General features: G+C 45.3%; 1 protein-coding gene across 1 annotated transcript in view; it reads left to right on the top strand.

The window, feature by feature from the left end:
• The first annotated feature begins 212 nt into the window (after positions 1 to 212).
• The window catches only part of LOC140455372 (cytochrome P450 2K1-like), a 36,732-nt gene continuing 10,951 nt past the window's right edge, over positions 213 to 25,993 (top strand). Inside the window, exons 1-5 of the mRNA XM_072550174.1 lie at positions 213 to 470; positions 3,008 to 3,170; positions 9,770 to 9,919; positions 11,666 to 11,826; positions 22,428 to 22,601. Of these exons, the coding sequence (XP_072406275.1) occupies positions 279 to 470; positions 3,008 to 3,170; positions 9,770 to 9,919; positions 11,666 to 11,826; positions 22,428 to 22,601 (840 nt within the window). The 5' untranslated portion in view covers positions 213 to 278. The remainder of the gene's footprint in view (positions 471 to 3,007; positions 3,171 to 9,769; positions 9,920 to 11,665; positions 11,827 to 22,427; positions 22,602 to 25,993) is intronic.

The raw sequence follows: 25,993 nt of genomic DNA, 5'->3' as shown, positions 1-25,993 counted from the left end.
CACTCCCCCCAGGGACTCCAGGGCAGGGCACCACCATTTTCTGTACCCTTTATCAGAAGCTGTCCTATACTTCAAACTGAAGCTCCGGGAATGTACACCGACCTGTTTAATTAAATAACCCAGCACACAGCAAGGTAGGGGTTAAAGAGATACAGGCGATGAAGCAAAATGAGGCGGTTCTTTGGGAACTATTAAGTGGAGGGTTGGAGTGAAGGTCAGCCCACACTATAACATCAGGACACCAGTGGCTCCACTTCGTGTGCGGGCACTTGGGCACAATGGCTCTCCTCAAGCTCTTCCCCACAGACTACACCATGGCCCTATCGCTGCTGGCCCTCTTTCTCTTCCTGGTCGTGTCCGTTATTCGGCGGAGAGTTCCCAGGAATTTCCCTCCTGGACCGACTCCGCTTCCTCTGATTGGAAACCTGCACCAACTGGACCTCAAGAAGCTGGACTGGTCTCTCATGGGGGTAAGTGAGAATCCTTCACTGGGGGACTGTCTGAGGGATGGGGCGGTGTGAAGGAACAGCTCCCAAGGAGAAGCTCACAGAGACCGAGAGAGACACAGAAGGAGAGAGCCCGGAGCTAATCTGGAATCCGTGATCAAGGAATCTGTTATCTCGCCTACGATCTCTGAACTTTGCTCAGACTTTGATTAAAAAGAAAAAATAAATTGCAAAGTTTTATCACTTCACAGCGAATCATGCAGTATAAGAGGAAAAGTAAATATTTGATTTAGTTGACTATATTTAATTTGGAGGTGCCGGTGTTGGACTGGGGTGGACAAAGTTAAAAATCACACAACAACCAGGTTATAGTCCAACAAGTTTATTTGGAAGCAATAGCGTTTGGAGTGCTGCTCCTTCATCAGGTGGTTGTGGTGTATAAGATTGTAAGACACAAAAAGTGTATAGCAAAGGTTTACAGTGTGATGTGACTGAAATTATATATTGAAAAAGACCTGGATAGTTTGTTCACTCTCTCATCTATTAGAATGACCATGTTGGTTTCAGTTCTTTAATATGTAAATCACAAAACATTTTTAAAAGCCACATTCTCAAGTGAACTTTAACAATTGGTGCCACGTTCGCCCAGATAATGTATGAAAGGTGTGAGCTTCCTTCTGTGAGACTGTCTGTGCCACAATGGTCAGACTGATTCTAATCTAAAAAACAGGTTTACAGAATCTTACATGGATTCATGCAGTTTTTGAATAAAGTAAAATGTAATTCTGCAAGTACAGATTCACCCTACTAACATAGATGTGCATGTGTACATGTGTGTATGTGGGTATTGGGGGGGATGTTATGTGGGTCTGTGAGAGAGTGTGTGTATGTGTGTGAGTGTGAGTGTAAAAGGGTATAAGTCTGTGAGAGGGTGCGTGTGTGAGTGTGGGAATGTACTTGTGAGTGTATGAGATAGGGTCTGCATGAGTGTGTGTCTGTAGGAGAGTGTGTATGTGTGTGTGTAGGAGTGTCTGTGTGTGTCTGTGTGCGTGTAGGAGTATATGTGTGTGCGAGTGTGTGTAGAAGTGTCTGTGTGTGTAGGAGTATATGTGTGTGTGCATGTGTGTATGAGTGTATGTGGGAGTGTTTGTGTTTGTGTGTGTAGAAGTGTCTGTGTGTGCGTATGTGTGAGTGTGTGTTTGTGTGCGTGTGTGTAGGAGTGTTTGTGTGTGTATATATGTGCATGTGTGTGTGAGTGTATAGTGCAATGGGGTCACCTGTAGTGTGACATGAACCCCAGGTCCCAGTTGAGGCCCTCCCCATGGGTACCAAACTTAGCTGGGATAACAGGAAGTACAAGGAAGGGAGGATTCCGATTCACTTTTCAGGGGGATTAGAATAAGGAGATAACACTACAGAGGAAAACACAAGGTAAACAGAGAATTGGAAGAGACAGCCAGCATGAGAACAAAAGCGTACCTCACATGACACCAGGGTCCAGTCCAACAGGTTTCTCTGAGGTCACAAACTTTCAAAGTACTGATCCTTCATCAGGCGAAGGGGCAGCGCTGTGAAAGCTTGTGATTTCAAAACAACCTGTTGGACTATAACCTGGTGTCGTGTGACTTCTGACTTTGTTCACCCCAGTCCAACACTGGCACCTCCACATATCGAGTAAAAGCAAATGATAAGATATCACTTCCATTTAGCGTGAGGGGGATTGCAGTAAAATACTGTCACTGTGCCTGTCTGTGAATGCACAGAATGCGGTAAGCAAGATCAGTGAGGTGCTGGTGCAGAAAGCCATGCGAGAATATGGCCTCATGGTAATGTGGGGCAACTAAATCTGAAATCATGACTGGATCTCAAATATTTGTGGATTGCAGGGAAAGACAAGGAGGGAATGGAGGAAGAATGGAAAGGTTTATGTGGGTTTTTGTTATCGAGTCATACAGCACGGATGCAGACCCTTCAGTCTAACCAGTCCATGCTGACCACAATCCCAAAGTAATCTAGGCCCACCTGCCTGCTCCCGGCCCATCTCCCTCCAAACGTTTCCTATTCATTCACTTATCCAACTCCAGAGTGGAACAGCATCTGTTGGTGAGTCCCACTGAGCGTGGGATAACTTATATTTTTAAAGACTTGCTGTTCAATCGATCTGATAACATTCCCTCCTCAAAGTCACTTTTAATTGTTTTCACAATGTTGCCAGTGTTTGATTTACATAGACTTTGCTCCCATTTGCTATCGGCGAGGGGTCCCAGCCAAAATATCAGATTCGCTGGTCGGGCATTTTAAAAAAAAGACTAACTTCAATCCATTTATATGGATTGTAGTGGCAAATGGTATGGATTTATAGCTTTCAGGGGGTCAAGCAGATGGAATGCAAATTGTGGGTCACTTTGCTGGAATCGACAACAGAACAGACGTGAACCAGGACCGGATTGGGGAGCTCGGATTTAAAGCTGAAGGAATTGTCCATTTTTCTCTCATTTGTTTTCTCCCTCTTACAGCTGACCAGGAACGAAACCTTAGTGAAACTATTCTCTCTTTGTTAGCTCGCAGAGAAATATGGAAATGTATTTTCAGTGGAGCTCGGCCCACTGAAGGCAGTGGTGTTGACTGGTTATGACACAGTGAAAGACGCTCTTGTGAATCACGCTGATCAATTCAGTGGGAGGCCACCCATCCCGATATTTGACGATTATTCATTCCGAACTGGTAACTTGACACTTCGTCTTTCTCTTCGGTCTCCTCATTTCTCTCAACTTGATGCATCACAGGGATAGATTGTCGATTGTTGGAAAAACCCATCTGGTTCACTAATGTCCTTTAGCAAAGGAATCTTACCTACTTACCTGGTCTGGAGTACATGTGACTCCAGACCCACAACAAATCTTACATATTTACCTGGTCTGGTGTACATGTGACTCCAGACCCACAACAAATCTTACATATTTACCTGGTCTGGCGTACATGTGACTCCAGACCCACAACAAATCTTACATATTTACCTGGTCTGGCGTACATGTGACTCCAGACCCACAACAAATCTTACATATTTACCTGGTCTGGCGTACATGTGACTCCAGACCCACAACAAATCTTACATATTTACCTGGTCTGGCGTACATGTGACTCCAGACCCACAACAAATCTTACATATTTACCTGGTCTGGCGTACATGTGACTCCAGACCCACAACAATGTGGTTGACTCTTAACTACCCTCTGGGCAATTCGGGATGGGTAATAAATGCTGATCTGGCTAGTGACACCCTCATCCCATGGATGAATAAAGAAAAAAAATAAAAATAGGAGGAAATATTTTGGAAGAGTTCTGGCACAGTTCCTCTTTCGTTTTGTTATTCTCCAAATTTCTCACCCTTGTTATGAAGATGTGGGTGTACTGTACCTTTAAGAGACCTGAAAGCTTGCAGAACTATCTGACACAGCACCAAGTGTTCTGAACAAGGTATAATGTAACATTTGCTTGAACAACTCAGAGAGTCAAAGAGTCATAGAGATGTACAACATGGAAACAGACCCTTGTGTATTTACCATATCCATGCCCCTAATGATTTTATAAACCTCGATAAGGTCACCCCTCAGCCTCTGATGCTCCAAGGAAAACAGCCCCAGCCTATTCAGCCTCTCCCTGTAGCTCAGATCCACCAACCCTGGCAACATCCTTGTAAATCTTTTCTGAACCTTTTCAAGTTTCACAACATCTTTCCTACAGCAGGAACACCAATTGACCATGGTATCTTCCCTGACAAGTAGATATTGAATGCAGTATTCCAAAAGTGGCCTAACCAATGTCCTGAAAAGCTGTAACACGACCCCCCAACTCCTAAATTCAGTTCTCCCAGTCTCTCTGAACCTGCGCTCCCCTCAGAATTGCATTCTTTAATTCATTTTGCATCTCCTTTATCACTATAGCTGTTCAGGATACTTCCCAATTTTGGTTTAATCTCCATATATTTAAATTGTGCCCTGTCCATTTAAGTCTTCGTCATTAATATGTATCAAGAGAAGCATTGGTCCCAGGACCAACCCTTGGACAACTCCCACTATAAACCTTCCCGCAACCTAAAACAAAACATCATTTCACAGCAGTATCTAATTTCCCACGCAGTCAAACTCCACATTGTCATTGTCTCTTTTATTCCGTGGGGTGTTACTCTAGCACCAAGCCTGCAGCATGACATTTTGTCCAATGTCTTTTGGAAGTCCCTGAATCCACATCAATTGCATTATCACAACCAGCCTTCCTGTTAATTTTCCATGTTGCATCTTTCTCTCACTGCTATTATTAACCTGACAATTGTCAGATTTGCCCCGTATATTGTGTGAGGGGATTACCGTGGTTTTGGAAATGTGTGCCATGATTGGATAGGTGTGTCACATTCTTGAAGAGACTGTCTGAGATAAGATGGTTCATCCATTTGCCCGCTCACTCGAATGGTGTTAAATAAGATGTTCCCCGGTATCTTTATGAAATATATATCTGCGACAAATATCCGATATCTGAAAGCTCGGCTCAGTTCCTGAAGAGCAATGATCCGTTTGCTGTTTCTGAGATATCCCTGGGACCTTCATCCCTCCCGTATTGGTCTGAATCAGTAACAAGCCATTGCACTTTTTCTTTGTGCGTGTGTCCAGATGCAGCTTGTGTTTGACTGCATGATGGCTCTGGAGCTGTGGATGGACTCACTGTGGAGCATCCACAATGCTGAGGAGGTCGTGGATAGCACGTTTAGTGAACTGGACACACCGCAGGTTAGAATTGCTGAGGGAGACAGTGAATGGGTGACCAAAAGGCAGAAAAAGAGTAGGAAGGCAGTGCAAGTGTCCCCTACAGTCATCTTCCTCCGAAACAGGTATATCATTTTGGATACTGTTGGGGGAGATGGCTCACCAGGGGAGGGCAGCAGTTGCCAGGATCATGGCACCGTGGCAGGCACTGCTGTTCAGAAGGGCGGGAAAAAGACTTGCAGGGCCATAGTCATCGGGGATTCTATTGTCAGGGAGTAGATAGGTGGTTCTGTGGCCGAAAATGACATTCCCAGATGGTATGTTGCCTCCCAGGTGCTCGTGTCAGGAATGTCATTCTGAAAGGGGAGGGTGAATAGCCAGTTATCGTGCAGCACATTGGCACCAATGACGCAAGTTAAAAACAAAATGAGGTCCTGAAAATAGAATTTAGGAAGCTCGGAGAGAAGTTAAAGGACCTCAAAGGTAGTGATCTCAGGATTTCTACCAGTACCACGTGCTAGACAGGGTAGAAATGAAAGAATAGGCAGGATGAACATGTGGCTTGAGGGATGGTGTAGGAGGGAGGGGTTCAGATCTGTGGGACACTGGGACCTGTTCTGGGGAAGGTGGGACTATTACAAATTGGACCGTCTACACCTGAACTCGACTGGAACTAATGTCCTTGGGGGAGTCTTTGCTCCTGCTGTTGGGGAGGGTTTAAACTAATGTGGCCAGGGGCTGGGAAGCTGAAGAGAAGACTAATAGACAGTGAGGTGGAAAATAGAGACTGTAAGGAACAGGATCATGATGTCAGCATTACCAAGGGGAAGCGTAGGCAGAGGGCAGATAAATACAAAGGAACTGGTGTTCTAAAGTGCATATGCTTTAATGCAAGGAGTATAGTGAGTAAGGCAGATGGACTTAGGGCTTGGATTGGTGCCTGGGAGTATGGCGTTATTGCGATCGCAGAGACTTGGTTGAAGGAAGGGCATGATTGGCAACTAAATGTTCCAGGATAAAGGTGCTTCAGACAGGAGAGGGAGGGAAGTAAAAGGCGGGGGAAGGAGTTGCAGAGCTGGTCAGGGATGATATCACGGCTGTGCTAAAGGAGAACACTATGGAGGGCTTGAGCAGTGAGGCATTATGGATCAAGCTGAGAAATAAGAAGGGTGCAGTTACATTGTTGGGGCTGTCCTACAGGCCTCCCAGCAGTGAGCATGAGGTAGAAGAACAAATAGGGAAACAGGTTATGGAAAGAAGAAGAGGCAATCGCCTAGTGGTGATGGGGGATTTTAATTTTCCAAATCTTAACTGGGATACACTCCGTGTCAGACATCTGGATGGGGCAGAACTTGTAAAGAGCATCCAGGAAAGTTTTCTAGAGCAGTATGTCAATAGACCAACAGGGTAAGGGGCCATATTGGACCTGGTGTTGGGGAATAAGCCAGGCCAGGTGGTAGAAGTTGCAGTGGGGGACCTCTTTGGGAATAGTGACCACAATTGTGTAAGTCTTAGAATACTTGCAGACAAAGATGAGAGTGGTCCTAAGGGAAGACCAAGGCCAAGCCCAATTATATCAAAATTCGGCAGGAGCTGGGAAATGTAGATTGGGAGTAGCTATTTGAAGAGAAATCCACATTTGCTATATGGGAGGCTTTCAAAGATATGTTGAAGATAGTGCAGGATAGGCATGTCCCTTTAAAAACGAGGGATAGGAAAGGCAAGATTCGTGAACTGTGGATGACAGTAGAAATTGTGCGACTAGCCAAGAGGAAAAGGGAAGCATACATAAGGTCCAGACAGCTGAGAACAGAACAGGCCTTGGTGGAATATTGGGATAATAGGACCAACTTAAATGAGGAATCAAGCAGCTAAAAGGGGTCATGAAATAACCTTATCAAGCAGAATTATGGAGAATCCCAAGACCTTTTATTCATATATTAGAGGCAAGACAGTAACTAGATAGAGTGGTCAAGAAGGCATATGGTATGCTTGCCTTCATCAAATGGAGTATTGAGTATTAGAGCTGGCAGGTCATGCTAAAATTGTACAAGACTTTGGTTCAGCCACATTTAGAACACTGTGTATAGTTCTGGTCACCACATGTGGATGCTTTGGAGAGGGTGCAGAGAAAGTTTACCAAGATGTTGCCAGGGATGGAAGGTGTTAGCTATGAAGAGAGGTTGAGTAGATTAGGATTGTTTTCATTAGAGAAAAGGAACTTGAGGGGGTACCTGATTGAGGTCTACAAAATCATGAAGGATATAGACAGGGTGAATAGAGATAAGCTTTTTCCCAGGGTGAGGTACTCAATAACGAAGAGGTCACGTGTTCAAGGTGAGAGAAGAAAAGTTGAAGGGGGATTCACACAGAAAGTACTTTACACAGAGGGTGGTAGGTTCCTGGAACACGTTGCCAGTAGAGGCAGGCACGGTAGATTCATTTAAGGTGTGTCTGGATAGATGCATGAGGAGGTGGGGAGCAGAGGGAAACAGATCCTTAGGAATTGGGTGATAGGTTTAGACAGTGGATTTGGATCGGCACAGGCTGGGCTGAAGGGCCTGTTCCCGGGCTGTAAATTTTCTTTGTTCTTTGGTCTGCACCTTCACCAGTGTTTGCCCTCTGATGAATTTGACTGTGATTTTGTACATTAGGCAGCTGCATTGTTGAGCTCTGCAATGGTCTTCCCTCTCAATGATCATCCACAGTCGTTTCCTTCATGAAAGTTGAAATGGATAACCCACCCATTCCCTCGACTCTCCTCTCTACTGCTTCTGAGAGAAGAGGTTTAAGCAGTGCAAATATTAAATATTCAGACAATCTGGTAAGCTAACCTACTGCAAAGGTCATGGTCAAACCTGTGAGTATTATTTCCTGAAAACAACAGGAGAGGTCAGTGTTCTCTCATCTATCAGTTTGGGGGCATTGACTTCAGCCTGAAGATAAATCATGTACTTTCCCATACCATTGAGTGATCTTTCCTTAACATGTTAAAATAAAATAGGAGAGTATAATTAACTAGAAAATGGGCAAGGGCATGTTGATCGAGGAGATAATTTTAGTGTTAACCAGGTGACATCAGATCGAGTGCTCCTCATGCTCTTGTCCTGACTCTTTCAACCTTAAAAACATGGGAATATAGTGGTAATATTCCATATTCCTAAATCCTGGAGCCCCACACTAATGCTCCAGAGACATGAGTTCAAATCCCACCAAGGCAGCTCGGGAAACTTGAAATAAATTAGTTCATAAATCTCAAATAAAAACTCGTCTGTTGAGCGATTATCACAAAAATGCTGGATGATTGTAAAAACCCATTAATGTTCTTCAGGAGAGGCAATCTGCTCTCTCCACCCAGTCTGGTCAATGACGTGCATCTACCTGTCAGAGTGTTTTTCTCAAACTGCTGTCAATCACTCCCATTTTCTCACATTGTATACGACAGCCAATTTGCACACAGCGAGCTCCAACAGACAGCAATGTGAAAGTGACCATCCAATCTGATTTCTGGGATGGTGACTGTGGGCTTGAAGACCAGGAATAACATCCCTACTCTTCCTCAAAACAGTGTCGTGATGATCTTTTATATCATCCCGAACAGACAGTTCGTGACTTTGTCTCAAATAATACACGGCAGCTCAACAATGCAATACTCAATGTGTAATCTACAGGAGCACAAGCACTGATTTTTGTGCTCAGGCTGAGAGTCAAAATGAACCCAGAACCTTGTGACCCAGAGGCTGAAGTGCTACAAAAGTATCACCATCTCGTCCAAACTCTGAATGTGATTGAGCTGCCTCTTGTCATTTAAATTCCAGTGATCGGATCTCGAGCTGATCCCTCCCTTGGTTAAGCTGCTGGGTTGACAATCAAACCCAGTTACCTTCCTACTTTTTAATTTGCTGTTGAGATTGGCCGGTTGCCAATGTCCTGCTGACTCAAGGTACTGCACTCCTTTCCCACGTGTCTCTGGATAATAATCATTGAATACCTGGCACAAGGAATGGTCCTGGAAATCATCCAGACTTTCTGTGGGCTTTATCAACCTAACCTCCCCGTGTGTCAACAATTCTTCTAACCCCATAAATGTTGCTCAAGCGCCAGAAGATTAACCTTCACGTGAAATGTTCGAGCCGGCCAATGTTTGGTCAACAAACGTAACTCCTTACTGGTTGGCTTGTTTTAGCATTGGATCATTTGAAATATGAACTGATAGACACTGAAATTGGGTGGGCTATTGGTTAAAATTAAATCAGCGGGAGGATGAGATTTGGTTCTGTGTCTCTCATTCCCATGGAGATTGCAGAGCCTGGGAGGGTGGTGGAAGAATGGTCAATAGGAGCATCCAAACGGAATAGGCCAGACACTGAGAATGACAAGTGAGGGGTTAGACTAATGGGCTCACTCCCCCAAAGAGCACTCATGGATACAATGACCTTCCTCTTGGTTGTAGAATGGTGTAATTCTCAGGAAAGGAAAGGATGTTAGAAACCTGGGGTTTGGCAGCACTCACAGCAGAACCTGTGTACAATATTTGATCAGCTTTTCGTGTGTCACTTTCAGGTGTTGTATTCAGTGACGGGAAGTTGTGGCGGGAGAACCGAAAGTTTGTGATCTCAGCTCTCCGAGGATTTGGCATGGGCAAAAAATCCATTGAAGACAGGATCAGTGAAGAGGCCAGCTTTCTTGTTAATGTGTTTGAGAGTCACAAGGGTGAGTGCTTGGTGGGACATGACATGCTGGGATTCATGGTTCCCTCGAAATTGACATCTACAGAAAAGATTTTCACTTGATTAAAAGTGAGGTTCCTTCAGTTGCATTAATACTGTTGGGGCAGTCAAATGTGAGCAGGCCCCAGAGACACTGGCCTTTGATGGACATTAATACCACTAAAGGTTATAGCAGTTCAAAACTGCATCATCAGCTTCATCACACTAAGGATGATTAGTCCCTGTGTGATGTACTCCATTCACAAAGTCTTTCACCACTGTTGGACACTTTAAGTTAGGTTAGATTCGAAATATCCTTTGTCTGTTTTAGAGTCACGGAATCATCGAGATGTACAGCACAGAAACAGACCCTTCACTCCAACTCGTCCGTGCTGACCAGATATCCCAACTCTATTCTCGTGCCCTTTGCCAGCATTTGGCCCATATCCCTCTAATCCCTTCTTATTCATATACCCATTCAGATGCCTTTTAAATGCTGTAATTGTACCAGCCTCCACCACTTCCTCTGACAGCTCATTCCATACACACACCACCCTCTGTGAAAAGGGCACCCCTTAGGCAAGTTTTAAATCTTAACCCTCTCAGTTTGAACTTTTGCCTCCCGTATAGACTCCCTTATCCTGGGATAAAGACCTTGTCTATCCACCCTATCTATGCCCCTCATGATTTTATAAGCCCCTATAAGGTCACCCCTCAGCCTCCAATGCTCCAGGGAAAACAGCCCCAGCCTATTCAGCCTCTCACTATAGCTCAAACCCTCTAACCCTGGCAACATCCTTGTAAATCTTTTCTGAACCCTTTCAAGGCACAGAACATCCTTCCTAAAGGATGGAGACCAGAATTGAATGCAGTATTCCAAAGTGGCCTAACCAATGTCCTATACAGCCACAACATGACCTCCCAACTCCTGTACTCGACACTCTGACCAATAAAGAAAAGCATACCAAATGCCTTCTTCACTATCCTATCTACCTGTGACTCAACTTTCAAGGAGCTATGAACCTACACTCCAAGGTCTCTTTGTTCAGCAACACTCTCCAGGACCTTACCAATAAGTGTACAAGTACTGCCCTAATTTGAATTTCCAAAATGAAGCACGTCACATTTAACTAATTTAAAATCCATCTGCCACTCCTCGGCCCATCTGATCAAGGTCCTGTTGTACTCTGAGGTAGCCTTCGTCACTGTCCGCTACACCTTCAATTTTGCTGTCATCTGTGCACTTACTAACAAAGCAGGAAAGGAGGGGAACTGGTCAAGGTAATTAAATTCCTGGCCAGAAGTTCTTTTTCAAAATAATTTGGTCATACAACATTTGTTTTTAATGATTCGTAAAGAGTAGCAATTTATGAACATTACCACAGTGGGAATTGTCCAGGAAGTTCAAAGATTTGATGAGCAATTGTTGTGCTCCCCAGTACCATTTGATGGATCCTCAGTGCAGTCACGTTGGTGAAAGAGAATCGAAGATTTTGGAACAATCAAATATCGCAGCCTTGGAGCTGAATTGAACTGAAATCACCCTAATCCTGACCCTCGATTCACATAAAATGCTGGCTCCCAGCACAAAGTGTGTACAATATGTTGTGATGGATTCCATCACAGATAGAATCTTGTATCAGCAAACTGCATCTTATCCAATTTGAGCTTTTTAAAAGAGAACAATACTGGAAGTATTTGTGGTATCTCCAGCTTTAGTTTTTCTCTGAAATACTATGTTTGTTCACAGGTCAGCCTTTTGAAACAGCACAGATATTGAATTCGGCCGTGAGCAATATTATCTGTTCCATTCTATTTGGAGACCGTTTTGATTATGACGACAAAATATTTAACTCCCTCATAAACATGAACAATGAGATGATGACATTGTCGGGAACAGCTTCAATACAAGTAATTATCTTTCCGTATTACTGTACTCGGGGCGATTATTTGTAATTTGGTGTCCATAATGATCCCCTCATCACTCCAATGTCAAACAATGACCATCTCCAGTAAGACTCCTACAGTTACCTGGATTACATCTCTTCCCACCCTACCTCCATTGCTCCCGATGTGGTCTCCTTTACATTGGGGAGACTGGACGCCTTCTGACAGAGTGCTTTAGGGAACATCCTCGGGACCCCCGCACCAATCAACCACACCGCCCTGTGGCCCAATATTTCAACTCCCCCTCCCACTTTGCCGAGGACATGCAGGTCATGGGCCTTCTCCACCGCCACTCCCTCACCACCCGCCTGGAGGAAGAATGCCTCATCTTCCGCTTCGGAACACTTCAACCCCAGGGCATCAATGTGGATATCACCAGTTTCCCATTTCCCCTCCCCCCCACCTTACTCCAGTTCCAACCTTCCGTGGCCTGTCCAACCTGCCAATCTTCCTTCCTACCTACCTACCCACTCCACCCTCCTCTATGACCTTCATCCTCACCTCCATCTATCTATTGCACTCTTGGCTACCTTCTCCCCACCTCCACCCCCCTCCCATTTATCTCTCCACCCCGGAGGGTCCCTGCCTTAATTCCCGATGAAGGACTTTGGCCTGAAACGTCGATTTACCTGCTCCTTGGATGCTGCCTGACCTGCTGTGCTTTTCCAGCATCACTCTAATCTAGACTCTGATCTCCATCATCTGCAGTCTCACTTTACCATCTCCAATAAGAGACAATCTAACCACTATCCCTTGCCATTCAGTGTTGCCATCACTGAATCCCCACTGTCAAACATCCTTGGGTTCATCATTGATCAGAAAGTTAACTGGGCTTGCTACATAAGCACAATAGCTACAAGAGCAGGTCAGAGACTGGGAACAGTGCGATGAGGAACTCACCTCCTGACTCCCCAAAGCCTATCCACCAACTACAAGGCACAAGTCAGGAGTGTGATGGAATACTCCCCACTTGCCTGGATGGGTGCAGCTCCAATGACACTCAAGAAGCTTGACACCATCCAGGACAAAGCAGCCCCCGCTTGATTGGTAGCACATCCACAAAACTCCACTCCATCTACCCCCCGACGCTCAGTAGCAGCAGTGTGTGCCATCTTCAGGAAAAACTGCAGAAATTCACCAAAGATCGTCAGACAGAACCTTCCAAACCACCAACCACTTCCATTTAGAAGCACAAGGACAGCAGATACATGGGAACACCACCTCCTGCAAGTTCCCTCCAAGCCACTCACCATCCTGACTTGTTCCTTCACTGTCACTGGGTCAAAACCCTGGAATTCCCTCCCTAATGGAATTGTGGGTCTACCTACAGCAGGTGGACTGCAGCGGTTCAAGAAGGCAGCTCACCCCCCCCACCTTCTCAAGGGGGCAACTAGGGACAGGCAATAAATGCTAGGTCTCTGAGTGAATAGAAAAACCTGAGCTATTACAGGTTCAGAGTGTTTTTAACGTTATGTTTCAGTCAATTATATTAACATGTGAGGGTCCCTGACATGGAATAAATTCACATGTAAATGTTGAAAAAGTAAGATTTATGTAAATCATTTTACATAATTGTTACTTGACTCTGACATCAATGAGAGAGAAATACCAGTCTAGAATGACTATGTGAACAGAGAGGTCTTAGATACTACACTAGCGAGCTGTTTTAGAGATCCAGTGTGCAGATATAAAGAAAGGAGTGTTACAGTACATAAGGAGTTGAAAACCCTCAATAGAGATGGGGTGGATGCAGCCACAGGGAGAGTGTTCTATCCAGGCCTCTCAAAGCCAAAACTGCTTCTGACTGGCAGCTGAAAGTGCAGGTCACTATGTTGGTTTAAAGCACATGGTGACAGTGAGGGATAAAGCCCCCAGAGACAGGATCTGGTGTTAGGAGAGGGGGCTGGGGACACAACAACATAAAAAGGGAAGACTGAAGGATGTTGTGAAGCTTGAAAGGATTCAGAAAAGATTTGCAAAGACATTGCCAGGGTTGGAGGATTTGAGCTATAGGGAGAGGCTGAACAGGCTGGGCCAGTTTTCCCTGAAGCATCGGAGGCTGAGGGGTGACCTTACAGAGGTTTATAAAATCATGAGGGGCATCGATAGGGTAAATAGGCAAGGTCTTTTCCCTGGGGTGGGGGAGTCCAGAACTAGAGGGCATATGTTTAGGGTGAGAGGGGGAAGATATAAAAGGGACCTAAGTGGCAATGTTTTCAGACAGAGGGTGATGTGTGTGTGGAATGAACTGCCAGAGGAAGTGGTGGAGGCTGGTACAATTACAACATCTAAAAGGCATCTGGATGGGTACTTGAATAGGAAGGGTTTAGAGGGATATGGGCCAAGTGCTGGCTGCAGATGAATGCATGGCTGAGGAGCTGGTATATGGGAGAAGGATTCACATTTTTGGATCATTGGAATCTCTTTTGGGGTAGAAATGACCAATGCAAGAAGGACGGATTGCACCAAAATTGGAAGGTGACTAATATACTGGCAGGGAGATTTGCTAGAGCTGCTCGGGAGGATTTAAACTAGTAAAGTGGCGGACTGGGACCCAGGGAGATAGTGAGGAACGAGATCAATCTGAGACTGAGATAGTTGTGAACAGAAGCGAGTCAAACAGTCAGGGCAGGCAGGGACAAGGAAGGACTAATACATTAAACTGCATTTATTTCAATGTAAGGATCCTAACAGGGAAGGCAGATGAACTCAGGGCATGGTTAGGAACATGGGACTGGGATATCATGGCAATTACAGAAACATGGCTCAGAGTTGGGCAGGACTGGCAGCTTAGTGTTCCAGCATACAAATACTACAGGCAGGATAGAAAGGGAGGCAAGAGAGGAGGGGGAGTGATGTCTTTGACAAGGGATAGCATTACAACTGTACTGAGGGAGGATATTCACAGAAATACATCCAGGGAAGTTATTTTCACAGAACTGAGAAATAAGAAAGGGACATTCACTTTATTGGGATTGTATAACAGACCCCCTGATAGTCAGAGGGAAGTTGAGAAACAAACTTGTAAGGTGATGTCAGCTATCTGTAAGAATAATAGGGTGGTTATAGTAGGGGATTTTAACTTTCCAAACATAGACTGGGACTGCCATAGTGTTAAGGGTTTAGATGGAGAGGAATTTGTTCAGTGTGTACAACAAAATAAAGCAGGGCAGGTGACTGAGTGTAGTGGGGGAGCACTTTGGGTCCAGAATATTTTAATTCTATTAGATTTAAAATAGTGATGGAAAAGGATAGACCAGATCTAAATGTTGAAGTTTGAAATTGGAGAAAGGTCAATTTTGACAGTATTAGGCAAAAACTTTCCAAAACTGACTGGGGGCAACTGTTCGCAGGTAAAGGGACGGCTGGAAAATGGGAAGCCTTCAGAAATGAGATAACAAGATTCCAGAGAAAGTATATTCCTGTCAGGGTGAAAGGGAAGGCTGGTAGGAACAGGGAATGCTGGATGACTAAAGAAATTGAGGATTTGGTAAAGAAACAGAAGGAAGCATATGTCAGGTATAGACAGGATAGATCAAGTGAATTCTTAGAAGTGAATTCTAAAGGCAGTAGGAGTTTACTTAAGAGGGAAATCAGGAGGGCAAAAAGGGGAGATGAGATAGCTTTGGCAAATAGAATTAAGGAGAATCCAAAGAGTTTTTACAAATACTTAAGTACAAAAGGGTAACGAGAGAGAGAATAGGGCCCCTAAATGATCAGCAAGGCAGCCTTTGTGTGGAGCCACAGAAAATGGGGGAGATACTAAACGAGTATTTTCCATCAGTATTTATTGTGGCAAAGGACATGGAAGATACATAATGTAGGGAAATAGATGGTAACATCTTGCAAAATGTCCATATTACAGAGGAGGAAGTGCTGGATGTCTTGAAACGGTTAAAGGTGGATAAATCCCCAGGACCTGATCAGGTGTACCCTAGAACTCTGTGGGAAGCTAGGGAGGTGATTGCTGGGCCTCTCGCTGAGATATTTGTAACATCGATAGACACAGGTGAGGTGCCAGAAAACTGGAGATTGGCTAGTGGTGCCACTGTTTAAGAAGGGTGGTAAGGACAAGCCAGGGAACTATAGACCACTGAGCCTGGCATCAGTGGTGGACATGTTGTTGGAGGGAATCCTGAGGGACAGGATGTACATGGATTTGGAAAGGCAAAGACTGATTTGCGATTGTGAACATGGCTTTATGCGTGGGAAATCATGTCCCACAAACTTGATTGAGTTTTTTGAAGAAGTAACAAAGAGGATTGATGAGGGCAGAGCAGGAGATATGATCCATATGGACTTCAGTAAGGCATTCAACAAGGTTTACCATGGGAGACTGATGAGCAAGGTTAGATCTCATAGAATACAGGAACTGGCTCAAAGGTAGAAGACAGAGGGTGGTGGTGGAGAGTTGTTTTTCAGAATGGAGGCCTGTGACCAGTGGAGTGCCACAAGGATCAGTGCTGGGTCCTCTACTTTTTTGTCATTTACATCAATGATTTGGATGCGAGCATAAGAGTACAGTTAGTAAGTTTGCAGATGACACCAATATTGGAGGTGTAGTGGACAGTGAAGAAGGTTACCTCAGATTACAACAGGACCTTGATCAGATGGGCCAATGAGCTAAGAAGTGGCAGATGGAGTTTAATTCAGATAAATGTAATGTGCTGCATTTTGGGAAAGCAAATCTTAGCAGGACTTGTACACTTAATGGTAAGGTCCCAGGGAGTGTTGCTGAACAAAGAGACCTTGCAGTGCAGGTTCATAGCTCCTTAAAAGTGCGGTTTCAGCTAGATAGGATAGTGAAGAAGGCGTTTGGTATGCTTTCCTTTATTGATCAGAGTATTGAGTACAAGTGTTGGGAGGTCATGTTGCGGCTGAAAAGGACATTTTTAAGCCACTGTTCGAGTATTACATGCAATTCTGCTCTCCTTCCTATTGGAAGGATGTTGTGAAACTTGGGGTGGGTGAGTCAAGAATTAGAGAGCATAGGTTTAGGGTGAGAGGGGAAAGGTATAAAAGAGACCTAAGGGGCAACCTTTTCACGCAGAGGGTGGTACGGGTATGGAATGAGCTGCCAGAGGATGTGATGGAGGCTGGTACAATTGCAACGTTTAAGAGGCATTTGGATGGGTATATGAATAGGAAGGGTTTGGAGGGATATGGGCCGGGTGCTGACAGGTGAGATTAGATTGGGTTGGGATATCTGATCGGCATGGACGGGTTGGACCGAAAGGTCTGTTTCTGTGCTGTACAGCTCTATGACTCTGTGACTCTAAGTGGGACTCGATTAGACAACAGACAATAGACAATAGGTGCAGGAGTTGGCCATTCTGCCCTTCGAGCCTGCACCACCATTCAATATGATCATGGCTGATCATCCTTAATCAGTATCCTGTTCCTGCCTTATCTCCATAACCCTTGATTCCACTATCCTTGAGAGCTCTATCCAACTCTTTCTTAAATGAATCCAGAGACTGGGCCTCCACTGCCCTCTGGGGCAGAGCATTCCACAGAGCCACCACTCTCTGGGTGAAGAAGTTTCTCCTCATCTCTGTCCTAAATGGCCTACCCCGTATTTTTAAGCTGTGTCCTCTGGTTTGGCACTCACTCATCAGCAGAAACATGTTTCCTGCCTCCAGATTGTCCAATCCTTTAATAATCTTATATGTCTCCATCAGATCCCCTCTCAGTCTTCTAAACTCAAGGGTATACAAGCCCAGTCACTCCAGTCTTTCAGCGTAAGGTAGTCCCGCCATTCCAGGAATTGACCTCGTGAATCTACGCTGCACTCCCTCAATAACCAGAATGTCTTTCCTCAAATTTGGAGACCAGAACTGCACACAATACTCCAGGTGTGGTCTCACCAGGGCCCTGTACAGCTGCAGAAGAACCTCTTTGCTTCTATACTCAATCCCTCTTGTTATGAAGACCAGTATGCTATTAGCCTTCTTCACTACATGCTGCACCTGCATGCTTACCTTCATTGACTGGTGTACTAGACCATCCTGATCTCTTTGTACTGCCCCTTTACCTAAATTGATTCCATTTAGGTAGTAATCTGCCTTCCAGTTCTTGCCACCAAAGTGGATAACCATACATTTATCCACATTAAACTGTATCTGCCATGCATCTGACCACTCACCGAACCTGTCCAGGTCATCCTGTAATCTCCTAACATCCTTCTCACATTTCACTCTGCCACTCAGCTTAGTATCATCAACAAATTTGCTAATGTTATTACTAATACCATCTTCTATATCATTAATATATATTGTAAAAAGCTATGGTCCCAGCACTGATCCTTGCGGAACCCCTCTGGTCACTGCCTGCCATTCCGAAATGGAGCCGTTTATCACTCCTCTTTGTTTCCTATCCAAGTACTCATCCAAGTTAGTACTTTGCCCCCAATACCATGCGCCCTAATTTTGCTCACTGACCTCCTACGTGGGACTTTTTCAAAAGCTTTCTTGAAGTCCAGGTACACTACATCTACTGGATCTCCCTCGTCCATCTTCAGAGTTACATCCTCAAAAAATTCCAGAAGATTAGTCAAGCATGATTTCCCCTTCATAAATCCATGCTGACTCTGACCTATCCTGTTATTAATATCCAGATGTGTCGTAATTTCATCCTTTAGAATAGACTCCAGCATCTTTCCCACCACTGAGATCAGACTAACTGGTCTATAATTTCCTGCTTTCTCTCTCCCACCTTTCTTAAAAAGTGGTACAACATTAGCCACCCTCCAATTCGCAGGAACTGATCCCGAATCTGTTGAACTCTGGAAAATAATCACCAACGCATCCGCGATTTCTCAAGCCACCTCCTTCAGTACCCTGGGATGTAGACCATCAGGGCCCGGGAACTTATCAACCTTTAGACCTAACAGTCTCTCCAACACCAATTCCTGGCAAATATAAATTCCCTTAAGTTCAGGTCCTTCAGCCACTGTTACCTCAGGGAGATTGCTTGTGTCTTCCCCAGTGAACACAGATCTGAAGTACCAATTCAATTCTTCTGCCATTTCTTTGTTCCCCATAATATATTCCCCTGTTTCTGTCTTCAAGGGCCCAATTTTAGTCTTAACCATTTTTTTGCCTTTCACATACCTAAAAAAGCTTTTACTATCCTCCTTTATATTTTTGGCCAGTTTACCTTCGTACCTCATTTTTTCTCTGCGTATTTCATTCTTAGTAATCCTCTGTTGTTCTTTAAAAGCTTCCCAGTCCTCCGTTTTCCCACTCATCTTTGCTATGTTATACTTTTTCTCTTTTAACTTTATATGTTTCTTAACTTCCCTCATCAGCCACGGCCACCCATGCCTCCTCCTAGGATCTTTCTTCCTTTTTAGAATGAACTGATCCTGCATCTTTCGCATTTTACACAGACATATCCACCATTGTTCCTCCACTGTCATCCCTGCTAAGGTATGGCACCATTGAACTTTGGCAGCTCCTTCCTCATAGCTCCATAGTTCCCTTTATTCAACTGAAATATTGTCACTTCCGATTGTACCCTCTCCCTCTCAAATTGCAGATTGAAGCTTATTGTATTGTGGTCACTACTTCCCAATGGTTCCTTCACTTCGAGGTCTCTGATCAATTCTGGTTCGTTGCACAATACCAGATCTAGAATTGCCTTCTCCCTGGTCAGCTCCAGCACCAGCTGTTCTAAGAATCCATCTCTGAGGCACTCCACAAAGTCTCTTTCTTGAGGTCCAATACCATCCTGATTCTCTCAGTCTACCTGCATGTTGAAATCCCCCATAACAACTGTCGTAACATCTTTGCGACAGGCCAATTTCAGCTCCTGATTTAACTTACATCCAACATCCAGACTACTGTTTGGGGACTTGTAGATAACTCCCAAGAGGGTCTTTTTACCCTTAGAATTTCTCAGCTCTATCCATACTGACTCTACATCCCCTGATTCTAGGTCCTCCCACGCAAGGGACTGAATATCATCCCCTACCAACATGGCCACCCCACTCCCTCTGCCCGTCAGTCTGTCCTTACGATAGCACGTGTAGCCTTGAATGTTCATTTTCCAGGCCCTGTCCACTTGAAGCCATGTCTCAGTTATCCCCATAATATCGTATCTGCCAATTTCCAAAAGAGCCTCAAGTTCATCCATTTTATTTCTAATGCTTCGTGCATTCATATATAGTATTTTTAATTTGTTACTGCCCTCACCCTTCCCATCAACTCCTATTTCACTCAACCTTACAGCATGATCCCATTTTGAGTTTTGTGCCTCATTGATACAGTTGTCTTTCTTGACTTCTCTTGTTCTAACTTTCCCTTCAATTTCCTTCTTAAACATCCAGTTTGTCACCTCCCCCCCGCTACTTAGTTTAAACGTAGCTGTGTTGCACTAGCAAACCTGCCTGCCAGAATGCTGGTCCCTAACCTATTAAGGTGCAAACCATCTCTCTTGTATAATTTATGCTTACCACAAAACATACCCCAGTGATCCATGAACTTAAATCCTTGCTTCCTGCACCAGTTCCCCAGCCACACATTCAAGTCCATTATCTCCCTGTTCCTGGCCTCTCCAGCCCGAGGAACTGGAAGCAAACTGAAGATAACCACCCTGGACGTCCTACCTTTCAGCCTTCTTCCTAGTTCTCCGAAGACCCGCTGTAGTGTGTTGCTCCTCTTCTTCCCCACATCATTTGTACCTACATGTACCACCACCTCTGACTCTTCACCTTCGTCCTTGAGGATTTCCTGCACTCTGTCTGTGATGTCTTCAACTCTGGCACCAGGAAGGCAACACACCATCCTTAAGTCCTGCCTGCTGCCACAAAAACCCCGGTCAGTTCCTCTCACTATGGAGTCCCCTACTACCACGGCTCTGTGCAATGCCCGACTCTTCCACTCTGCCTCCACACCAATGTTTGATCGACAGACCTGGCCGCCTCGTGGACTGGCAGTGTCATCTGTCTCTACTGTTTCCAAAAGATTCAACTTGTTCCTGACAGGTACTTCCCACGGGGTCTCTTGCACCTGTCTCCTCTCTGCCTTCCTCATCGTCTGCTCTCTTCTGCTCTCTTCTGGTATGATTGGTGTAATAACCTCGCTGAAGGTCTTGTCCAGGAAGATCTCATTCTCTCGGATGAGCCTAAGGTCCTCGAGTTCCTTCATCAGTGCTGCAATATGCTCTGTCAGTAGCTGAACATGCACACACTTTCCACACTTATACGAGCCAGACACACCAGAGTCGTTGACCTCCCACATCAAGTACGTAGCACACTGAACCAGCTTGGCCGTCATGTCTTCACCTTCTTCAACTGTGGCGTAATCACTTCACTCAACCTCCTTGTCAAAGATTCCTGAGCAAAAGCCTCACTCTTCAATCCACAGGAACTTCCTTGGACTCTCTTTTTGGAGCAAGTCTGTGGACTTTTAATTTAGGTTAGAGGAGGCAAGTGGGAGGGAGGCCCTACTTTGTAGGACCTGGGGTCTAGAACACACCCACTCAAATAACAATCACTTGCCCTTGCAAGATTCAAAGGCAAAGCTGAGAAAAAAATGGGAAGACTCCAAATGGTGCAGACCAAGACTTTGAAACAAAAAGATAGAAAACCCAAAAGCAAGGGGGAAAAGTCTACAAAAGACATTGCTGCAAAGCCATGACCAACAATACCCTGGACAGTGACAAGATGGGATCAGATCACTTTGACAGTATTTCAGAAAAAGTCTCAGGTCAGCCAGGCGTTTAGAGTCTGTGGGGATAACGAGAGAGCGGCCTTGCCTCATTGATAAATCAGAAGGTCAATAACGAGGTGAGAGGTGGGAGCCCCTCAGAACAGTTACACATCAGAACGATGCCATTCAGCCCTTGGATGAATAATGTCATCACCCGGTCAAATTCCACTTTCCGTGATCCAGTCCGTTTCCTTGCAGGTTACAGTGCGTCCGGAGCAGATGCAGGCACCTTTCCAGCGATTTCCCACCTCAGCAACCAAACTGGGCAGCAGATTCCAGACTCCCAACACCCTGAGGCTGAGAAACATTTTTTCATTGAGACCTCTTTAATCTTTCCACCAATCACCATAAAGTTGTGTGCCCAATTTTTGGCCTCTCTGTGAGGTAACCCGGGTCCTCCCTATCCACTCCATCCAAGCCCCTTATTATTTTCTATTAAGTCACCCCTCTATTCTAACCCCTCAACCTCCTGCGTTCCGGTGAAAACAAACCCAGTCTATCCAACCTTTCTTCATCGCTAATCAGTTAATTCCATCCTCCCAGACTTTACATATTTCTCCTTTTCCTTTTTGACCAAGGTCATGCAAGGTTCACGTAACTTGCCATTCCTGTTCCAATTTTTTAAAAAAATCTCAAGGCCTCACCGGACTCACGATGTTAACTCTGCTTTCTTCTCACGGATGTGGCCAGACGTACTGAGTTTCTCCAGCAATTCATGCTTTTGTTTCCGATTTCCAACAGCTCTTTGTTTTATGTCACCGTAAATTACTTGGCCAACGCATCGACTACAGACGAACAGTCACTAATCAACGCAAGCCTGAACTTATTGGTTATGTTCTTGTTCCAATCCAGCTGTACAATTCTTACCCATCTCTGGGATTTCTGATTCCGGCTCGCAGGAAGTATATTCAAAATCGAGATAAGATGATGGAAATCTTCGACAGTTTCATCAAAGCGGCTGAAGAAACCTTGAATGAGAACAGCATTCAGACCCTAAACGAGGCCTTAATTCTGAGGCATCAGCAGGTACAGTGACACACCTTTTCATCAGTAAGGGGTATCTCCCCAGATTTCAGACTCCACACCAGGACTTTGTGGGTTTTGATGGAGGAAGATTCTGTGTTAAACATCTGTTATTATATCGCTCAGTGCTGCCCCTCGTTTCTGGATGGAACTACAAATGTGTAGCTTCAAGCATGCACTGTATCTGATCATATCTCTGATCGTAGTGCTCATGACATCATGTGGATGTTTGTGTCCAGGGTGTAGCATTGGTTTCAGACATGGGATGTGAGTGACAGGGGCTGGGCCAGCATTTATTACCCAGAGGGCAGTGGGGTCACCCACATTGCTGTGGGTCTGGAGTCACATGTAGGCCAGACCAGGTAAGACTGGCAGATTTCCTTCCCTAAGGGTTATCAGTGAACCAGGTGGATTTTTTACAACAATCGACAGTTCGATACATGGTCATCATTAGACCAGCTGTAAACTGCAGACTTTTTATTCACGTTTCACCATGTGCCATGTTGGGTTTTGAATACATGTCGGGGCATGGGTACATTAACCTGTCACCTGGATGATGATTCCAGTGACATTATGATTACACATCCCTGAAGGATGTATGAGTCTTAATCTCACAACTTACAATGTGAGAGAGATATCTTCTCAGAAAATAATTGGTGAGGAGCTTCTACTTATTTTACACGTTATTTTCCCTGAATAACGTCCCTCAAATTCCACCTGGATGTGTTGTTGAGTGCTTTGGAGCCGTCCTCTGCTCATGTTGTCTGGGATGTCAATCTCTTTGAGACAAATGAATTTAAACCTCACATCCATTAAGACCAGCCCTTCATCTCTGCTGTGCTGCCAGAGTGCATTGAAGTCTAATGGTGAACGTAGACAGGAGAGACAACTTTCCTTCAGAGAATTGTAGGGTGTTACAGGACAGAAGGAGGTCATTTGGCCCATCGAATCGATGGCTGCTCCCAGGTAGAGCTATCCCACTCCCCTATTCTTTCCCCACTGCCCTATCACTCGTTTCCCTTCAAGTATTTATCCACCTCTTACAAATAAGACCACAGACCAGTAGACATAAGAGCAGAAATGGGCCTTTCAGCCCATCAAATCTATTCTGTCATTCGGTGAGACCATGATAACCTGAACTCCACTTGCCTGCCTTTACTCCGCAATCAACTCGGAGAAAGTGAGGTCTGCAGATACCGGAGATCGGAGTCGAAGAGTGTTCCACTGGGAAAGCACAGCAGGTCAGGCAGCATCCGAGGAGCAGGGTAATCGACATTTCGAGCATGAGGGCACACATTCCTGATGAAGAGCTTGTGCTCGAAACGTTAACCCTCCTGTTCCTAGGATGCTGCCTGACCGGCTGTGCTTTTCCAGCACCACATTTTTTTGACTCTTTTCCCCATAATCCTTGATTCTCTCACTGATTCAAAACCTTCCTATCTCAGTCTTGCATACGCTTAACGATCCACCTCAACAGCCCCCTGACCCTTCCTGTCCACTCATTATCGAAGTGTTACTCTGGGTCTGTCTTCACCGCTGTCTTCAGAGTGGAAGCCCCATCACTTAATAGACGGTGCAGATAAAACAGACATTCCTTCCTGTCACGCTCTGCGGGGTCTCTTGGAAATCACCTGAAATCTCGAGTGCACTGACCTCCCACCCTCCCCCCAACACCAGTTTGACTTTATTCTTCCAAACAAAACCACTCATGCCTTTGAATGGTTCCATTCAGTTTCCCCTCAGCCTTCTTCATTCTGAGGGGAATAAACAATATCCCCGCCCCCCCCCCCCCCCCCCCCCCCCAGCTCCCACAGTCTCTCTGCAATCCCGGCAATTGGTACAACACTCAGGAATACATTCACTCTTCTCGAAATATTCTACCCCCACCGCACAGCTCCAAGATCCTTCTCAAAGTGTAATATCACAATGGATACAGTGCACCAGCTGAAGCTATGCCAGGCTTCCTTTCCCCCTATGTAGAGGTTTAAGGTCACTTCCTCACCCTTGTACTCCCTGACAATAAAGAACCAAAGACTTTGTCTGATTCTTTTCTAAGGGGCCTCTGAATTGGCTGTTCCAACTTTGGATATTGTGCAGACCAACAGCTGCCTCCCAAAGTCTGACCCCAGGGTGAGTGGGATTTAATCAACACCAACCTCTCTCCCCATGCCCCTCCCCCATCTCCCCCCAAACCCCAGGAAGTGCCTTTGGAGGCCATGGGACATTTTGACACCATGGTAGGGCGTGCAGCTGAGTTGGGCTCCACTTAGTTCAAGGTGAGGAGGTCGGAGGGCAGCGTTCCTGTCCATAGGAGCCTTTCTGAAGCCAAGGCCTAGCTGAAGGCCTCACCCCACCACCTCAGGTATCATACTCCTGGGAGACCAGGAACTCCAAGTCTGTCCTTACCCTCCACCTTGGGACTCATGGGTGTCAAATATCAGGAAAGGGATATTCTTTATGCTCATGACCAAACAAAGGACTTTACTCTGAACGATAGGGAAGGTGTCCCATCTCTGCTTTCAACTTCCCAATCCATTATCTGCTCGCACTTCATTTTGTGTTTGAGTTCAAATCATAGATCAGGCCTCCAAAGAACATCCAACCCAGACCCATCCCCCTATCCCTGCAACCTTGCACTTTCCATGGCTAATTCACGTAGCCTGCACATCCATGGACACAACAGGGCAATTTAGCATCGCCAATCCACCCTAACCTGCACAACTTTGGACTGTGGGAGGAAACCAGAACACCCGAAGGAAACCCGTTCAGACATGGGGAAGAATGTACAAACTCCACATGGACAGTGGGCTGAAGGTGGAATCGAATCCAGGTCCCTGGTGCCGTGAGGCAAGCGGTGCGAACCACTGATCCACCGTGCCACCCTTTCAATAACTCTTCTTTCAATAACTCCCGAAGACTGTTCTCTGTGAAGTAGCTGACAACATCCTTACAGTGATTTCGATTTTCATGGGATGGGGCCAGCTTTTTTGCTCATTTAATTGGCAGTTAAGAGTCAACCAAATAGCTATGGGTTTGGAGTTATATGTAGGCCAGACCAGGTAAGGATGGCCAATTTTCTTCCTGGAGGGACATTAATGAACCAGATTGGCTTCAATGACAGGAGTTTTACAATTGCCATTCCAGATTTTCGTTCAATTTAGGTTTTGCAGTCTGCCATGGCAGGACCTGAACCAGTCTCCCCCAGCGTATTAGTTCGGAAGAAGGACCAGGCCAGACATGAAACGTTAACCCTGTTTCACCCTTCACAGATGCTGCCTGACCTGCTGAGTTTCTCCAGCACTTTCTGGTCTTCTCTCAGATTTACAGCATCCACAGTTATACCCCCAGAATACGAGCCTGGGGTTCTGAATCAGTAATCCCTGTGACATTCCCAC

Source organism: Chiloscyllium punctatum, chromosome 30 (genome assembly GCF_047496795.1).
Source record: "Chiloscyllium punctatum isolate Juve2018m chromosome 30, sChiPun1.3, whole genome shotgun sequence".
NCBI classification, from domain to species: Eukaryota; Metazoa; Chordata; class Chondrichthyes; order Orectolobiformes; family Hemiscylliidae; genus Chiloscyllium; species Chiloscyllium punctatum.
This window is presented reverse-complemented; position numbering and strand designations above follow the sequence as displayed.